At 65.7% G+C, this 6,046-nt stretch overlaps 1 protein-coding gene across 4 annotated transcripts; it reads left to right on the top strand.

Moving 5' to 3' along the window:
• Window positions 1–1,121: 1,121 nt before the first annotated feature.
• ASIC3 (acid sensing ion channel subunit 3) lies at window positions 1,122–5,899 on the top strand. 4 transcript variants are annotated; one of them, XM_086394923.1, is made up of 12 exons: window positions 1,122–1,297; window positions 1,634–2,471; window positions 3,466–3,616; window positions 3,794–3,921; window positions 4,036–4,231; window positions 4,323–4,379; window positions 4,496–4,643; window positions 4,929–5,020; window positions 5,120–5,199; window positions 5,292–5,366; window positions 5,552–5,610; window positions 5,711–5,899. In XM_086394923.1, the coding sequence occupies exons 2-12, from the start codon at window positions 1,938–1,940 to the stop codon at window positions 5,787–5,789; spliced, it is 1,599 nt and encodes a 532-aa protein (XP_086251049.1). In that variant the 5' UTR covers window positions 1,122–1,297; window positions 1,634–1,937; the 3' UTR covers window positions 5,790–5,899. The 4 variants fall into 4 exon arrangements, 2 of the variants coding, with proteins under 2 accessions (XP_086251049.1, XP_086251050.1); XR_015161940.1 differs by lacking the exons at window positions 1,122–1,297; window positions 4,323–4,379 and having other exon boundaries at window positions 1,800–2,471; window positions 3,466–3,612; XM_086394924.1 differs by lacking the exons at window positions 1,122–1,297; window positions 4,323–4,379 and having other exon boundaries at window positions 1,800–2,471.
• Window positions 5,900–6,046: the final 147 nt, after the last annotated feature.

Here is a 6,046-nt window from a genome sequence, read left to right as displayed (position 1 = left end):
GATGTGTGTTCATTAAGCGCCTGCTGCGGGCCGCCAAGCCCACGACGGGGGGACGGGGAGGCCCCTGCCCACTGCAGTCTCACTGGGAGGATGGGCGGTCACGGTGCAGCGTGGCTGTGTTCAGTTGGCACACTTCCCCTCCCTGCCAAGAGCCCACGTCTCGTGGAGCCTCGCCACAGAGGCTCTGTGGAAGGACACGGAGTAGAAATGAACGCAGTTGACAAACCAGCGGAGATCAACCCGCAGCATGTCTCAGGCCGGCAGCGCCTCCTGCAGCGGCGGGCAGACCAGCGGCTAACCAAACAGGGTCTGGCGGCCCGGCAGGCCCTCCCCAGCTAGGCCCCCTCAGCAGCTGCCTCCTTCCTGTCCCCTGTACTTCAGGTCAGCAAGACACTGGAACCCCACGAGGCCAGCAGGCCTGAAGCTCTGCTGTCTGTTTTCCAGTAGCCGGGAGCTCTCCTCCGCCGACCCATCTCTGAAACATCTGAGGCCTCATTCAAGGGCCCCGACTCTGCCCAGAGACGGCCAGTGTTACCACCCTGTGCTGGGCCCTGTGGCCCAGGACTCTCCAGCTGGCCCAGGGGCCATGTAGTTCCTCCTTTAGAAAAGCGCCCCCACCCCCTGCTCCCGCCCACCTTTGGAAGACAGACACACGCCCCTGTTCCTGATGGGAGCGCCCACTGTGGGGAATTTCACGGTGTCGATCAGGTTCCCCGTGCAGTTACCTCTTCTTGACCCGGCGGCTGTATTTCTGGGAGTTTCCATCTGTGCAGCATTACTGAGAGCGCTGTTGTTTGCCACGAAAGACTGGAAACCCCCAGTATCCATCAACAGGGGTGTGGCTGTGTTAATACAAACGATGGTGCATCCGCATAAATGAAATGGTATGTGGCCGTTTAAAAAACACAGAAGGTTTCCGGGCGCTGGATACCACACAGCCTCTAGGATGTGTTGTTAAGTGAAAAGAGGTGTGAAGTTCACAGAGCATCCGTACTACCCCAGAGGGCGGCCCATGGGCACCTATGTCCCACCTGAAGGGTGACGGGTGAGCCCACCGTCCCTGCGGCAGAGGCCAGCCCCCCCCCACCCAGACAGGAAGGCCTGCGCATGCGGAGATGGGAGAGGATCGCCGGAGATGGACCACCTCTGGACGTGGGGCCAGAGGAGCTCCCAGCACCCAGAGTCGTCTGGGACACTGGGGGCCCGGAAGGAAGAGCTCACTGATGCCAGCTCCCCATCGCTTTCCAGCCTGGTCGAGAGCCAGCTCTGCTGTTTGCGAAAGAGCAGATGAACCGGGGTGAGGTTGAGGGGGTGGGGGGGCGAGGGCTGGGCCTGAGGGTCAGCGGCTGCCCTTCAGGCCCAACATTCAGGGGCTGCAGCTGGGAACCTGGGGTCCACCTGGAGCACCCCAGCCCCAATTTGTCTCCGGGCTCCCCCTCCTCAAGCCTGATCCAGGAATGCTGTGGTTTCCTGCTGGCGCCTCTGGTAGTCTCCACTGCCACCCCCCTCCCTTACCCCCCCCAACGCTGCACTAATGGCTCAGCCTGGGGCCCCAGGGACCTCCCCGCCCCCCCCAGACTGTTCCGCCAGCCCCCTTGCCCCCTCACCGCTGAAACCCAATCCTCTGCGGCAGCTCCGGCTCAGCCAAGCAGCCTCCAGCAGAGCTGCCCTGCCTGCCACGTCGGCCGCACCCTACCTGGTCTCTGCCACGGAGTGCCCCCCGCACCCTGGAGCCCATCACTGTGCCCAGCGGGGCCACCACCTGGGGCCAGAGGAGGCCAAGGGGACCCTCCGACAGACAGGACAGCCCGTCTCCCCAGGCCAGTGCCCCGCCTCTCCCCTCCTTGACCCACCCCTGCATGACCCTTCCCAACCCTTGACTGACCCTCTCGCCTGCCCCCTTGCGCCCCTGCACCCCCGCCCCGGGGGCTGCAGCCATGAAGCCCCCTGCGGGCCCGGAGGAGGCCCGGCTGCCCGCCTCGGATATCTGCGCGTTCGCCAGCAGCTGCACCATGCACGGGCTGGGCCACGTCTTTGGCCCGGGGGCTCCGCCGGCACGCAGGGGGCTGTGGGCTGCCGCCGTGCTCCTGGCCCTGGCCACCTTCCTGTACCAGGTGGCGGGGCGGGTGCACTACTACGGCGAGTTCCACCACGAGACGGCCCTGGAGGAGCGCGAGAGCCGCCGGCTCACCTTCCCGGCCGTCACCCTGTGCAACGTCAACCCACTGCGGCGCTCACGCCTCACACCCAACGACCTGCACTGGGCCGGGCCTGCGCTGCTGGGCCTGGAGCCCGCCGAGCATGCTGCCTACCTGCGCGCCCTGGGCCGGCCCCCCGCGCCCCCCGGCTTCATGCCCAGCCCCACCTTCGATGTGGCCCGGCTCTATGCCCGGGCCGGGCACGCCCTCGAGGACATGCTGCTGGACTGTCGCTACCGAGGCTGGCCTTGTGGGCCTGAGAACTTCACCACGGTGAGCCGTCTGTGCCAGCCTCCCCCAGAGCCAGGGGTCCTGGACAGCCGTGCTGCGCCAGGGGCCAGGGGTCCCCTCCCCTCGCCTCACCAGTGCCTTTCTGTTCAGCCCAAGAAGCAGTCCTTCTCAGTCCCCTCCCAACTCTCAGCTGGACTGCAGAGGGCAAGGTCACATTGGGGGCACTGGGGGCCCTCACCCAGGCTGGCTCTGGGCCCAGGTCTGGTCTGGGGAGAGCCTGCTCCTAGGGAGTTGGGGTGTGCTGGGAGTGTCTGGTGTGCTGGGCCAGGGCCCCCTATTTCTCTGCCAGCAGGGAGAGAGTTTGGTTTCCCTCTGCCTCTTCTGCCAGACCTGAAGGAGGGCAACTGGGACCTTCTTCCTTTTATGCCAGTCTCCAAAGAAACACTTGTCCTGTGGGCTGTGCCCAGGGCCTGTGGTGAGGGTGAGGCATGGGGGTGATGGGAGCTGGTGAGAGTCCAAGTCCATGTGCCGGTTAAGGGAGGGTCTGGAGGCATGAGGCTTCCCTGGTGGCTCAGCTACCAGGTAAAGAATCTGTCTGCAGTGCAGGAGACCCAGGTTTGATCCCTGGGTCGGGAAAATCCCCTGGAAGAGGAGATGGGCTACCCACTCGAATATTCTTGGGCTTCCCTGGTGGCTCAGCTGGCAAAGAATCCACCTGCAATGCAGGAAACCTGGGTTTCATCCCTGGGTCGGGAAGACCCCCTGGAGGAAGGCATGCAACCCACTCCAGTATTCTGGCCTGGAGAATCCCATGGACAGAGGAGCCTGGCAGGCTACATACAGTCCATAGGGTTGCAGAGTCAGATACGACTGAAGCAACTTAGCACACATGCTGGGGGCATGAAGATGCGGGCTTCAGTGTTCAAAGAGAGAGCCAGGTAGAGGCCAGGGAGGAGAGAGGTGGCAGGGTCCTCGCGCTGGCCTCGGGAAAGGGCCTGCTGGCCCCGGAGACGTCTGTCCTCTGCCTGCCCCTCAGATCTTCACCCGGATGGGGCAGTGCTACACCTTTAACTCTGGCGCTGATGGAGCCGAGCTGCTGAGCACCCCCAAGGGTGGCATGGGCAACGGGCTGGAGGTTATGCTGGACGTGCAGCAGGAGGAGTACCTGCCTGTGTGGAGGGACGTGGGTACGGGGAGGGGAGCGTGCAGGGGGCGTCCCGGGAGTGGGCCCGCGTGGAGCCAGGCCTGTCCTTTACTGTGGGAAGGGGTGGGGTTAGCTGGTCACAGTCCTGGGGAGAGGGGGCTGCAGCAGGGGGCCCCCTGGGACCTGGGCCTCAGGACTCAGGGTCCCCCTCTTCCTGCAGAGGAGACCCCGTTTGAGGTGGGGGTCCGAGTGCAGATCCACACCCAGGAGGAGCCGCCACTCATCGACCAGCTGGGCTTCGGGGCAGCCCCTGGCTACCAGACCTTCGTGTCCTGTCAGAAGCAGCAAGCATCCTCCCTGGTGTCCCCACCCCACCGCCCCCAGACCCCATCCCAGCTCCTCACACCTGCCCCAGGGACCTCACTGCCCGCCAAGGAGCCTCCTTAACCCGCCCGCCTCCAGCTGAGCTTCCTGCCGCCGCCCTGGGGGGACTGCAGCTCTGTCTCTCTGGACCCTGACTTTGAGCCAGAAGCGCCTGGTCCTCTGGGTACCCCCAGCCCGGGCCTCAGCCCTCCCTATAGTCTAATGGGGTGTCGCCTGGCCTGCCAGAGCCGCTATGTGGCCCGGAAGTGCGGCTGCAGAATGATGCACATGCCAGGTAAGAGGCTGGGGGCCGCGGAGGAGGGGATATGGGGAAGCGGGGGTCCTGGGGGCCGCTCCTGAAGCTGTCTCCTGCCCCGGCCGTGCAGGCAGTGCCCCAGTGTGCAGCCCCCAGCAGTACAAGGACTGTGCCCACCCGGCGCTGGGTAAGGGGAGAGCCTCCCCTGCACCCCGGCCCCACCCCCACCCCGCACCCCGGCTCTGCACCTGGCGCCGGCCCTGCGGGGCGGGAGGACCTGACCCGGGCACCTGTGGCCGGCAGATGCCCTGCTGCGGAAGGACGCGTGCCGCTGCCCCAACCCGTGCGCCAGTACGCGCTATGCCAAGGAGCTCTCCATGGTGCGGATGCCCAGCCGCCCCGCCGCCCGCTACCTGGCCCGGAAACACAACCGCAGCGAGGCCTACATCGCGTGAGCCCGGCGGGGGGCCTGGGGGCGGGGAGGGCCCCCTCCTCCGGGCGGAACCTCCCTGCGCACCCAGGGCTGGGAAACCCGGCTACCCATCGCTCCCCGGCTCTGGGGGCTCTGGGCAAGCGCCTCAACCTTCCTGAGCTGGGCTCTTCTGAAAAATGGGCTCCCCCCACCACCACCCTCCCCACCAGGGCTCACGAAAGGTCCCAGAGACCAGAGAACGGGGTACCCGTTCCTGCCAGCAGCCAGCACTAGGGGTGTCCAACAAACACTCTCCTCCTCCAGGGAGAACGTGCTGGTGCTGGACATCTTCTTTGAGGCCCTCAACTATGAGACGGTGGAGCAGAAGAAGGCCTACGAAATGTCTGAGTTGCTCGGTGTGTCTGCGCCTACGTGCAGCTAGCGCCCTGCAGCCCAGGGGGAGGCGTGGGCAGGGCAGACAGCTGTGGGCTGACGGGGTGACCCCGCCTCCACAGGTGACATTGGGGGCCAGATGGGACTGTTCATCGGGGCCAGCCTGCTCACCATCCTGGAGATCCTGGACTACCTCTGTGAGGTGGGTGGGCCTGGGCCCCAGCTGGGGGAGGGGGAGGAGTCAAGGCACAGCATCGCGGGGTGGGGTCCACCTCCAGCGCTGCTTGTCCCCAGGTGTTCTGGGACAGAGTCCTGGGTCGTCGCTTCTGGAACCGAAAGCGCCCCCAGAGGCCCTCCAGCGCCAATCTGGTAACAGCCCCCCGAACCCTACCCCTGCCATCGCCACTGTGGGTGCTCAGCCCCCTCCTAAGTGTAGAACACCATCCCTACCCAGCTGGGAGGCAGGGGAGGGGCAGTGACCCTGGCTGGGGTGGCGGGTGGGAGAGACCCCTCCATCCCCGCCCCCACCTCTGACCCTCTCCCTCCTCTCACAGCTTCAGGAAGGGCTGGGCAGCCATCGGACCCAGGTTCCCCACCTCGGCCCAGGCCCCAGGTAATAAGAAATGGCCTCCTGAGGTCAGGAAGGAGGGCAGAGCTTAGGTCTGGGAGGGCAGGGGCCAGGCAGGACCCAGCGCTGCGGTCTGTCTCCCCAGGCCTCCCACCCCCTGCTCCGCTGTCGCCAAGACCCTCTCTGCCTCCCACCGCACGTGCTACCTCGTTACCCGCCTCTAGACGTGGGGGCGGGGGCGCGGTGCCTTCAAGGCCGCACCCTGACACCCTGGATGTGGCTGACCTGCCTGCCTCTTTGCCGCCTTCACCCCAAATAAAGTTCTAGCGCGTCAGCCTCCTCTGCCATTCCTCTTACAGGCCGACCGGCCCAGCCACCCTCAGCCCTACTCAGCCCCAAGAAGGCCCCTGCCCACCATCACCCAGCAGATACGGTGTCCAAAACATTAACCCCCCAGAAATCTATGAGAGAAGTGCGCTGG

Source organism: Bos grunniens, chromosome 4, assembly GCF_055505025.1.
Source record: "Bos grunniens cultivar Pamir isolate PY7600 chromosome 4, Bosgru_T2T1.0, whole genome shotgun sequence".
NCBI classification, from domain to species: domain Eukaryota; kingdom Metazoa; phylum Chordata; class Mammalia; order Artiodactyla; family Bovidae; genus Bos; species Bos grunniens.
This window is presented reverse-complemented; position numbering and strand designations above follow the sequence as displayed.

Coding starts and splice junctions, on each gene's coding strand:
- ASIC3 (XM_086394923.1), top strand. CDS start 1,938: ATGAAGCCCCCTGCGGGCCCGGAGGAGGCCCGGCTGCCCGCCTCGGAT. Junction 2,472..3,465: donor GGCCTGAGAACTTCACCACG/GTGAGCCGTCTG, acceptor CCTGCCCCTCAG/ATCTTCACCCGGATGGGGCA. Junction 5,611..5,710: donor CACCTCGGCCCAGGCCCCAG/GTAATAAGAAAT, acceptor CTGTCTCCCCAG/GCCTCCCACCCCCTGCTCCG.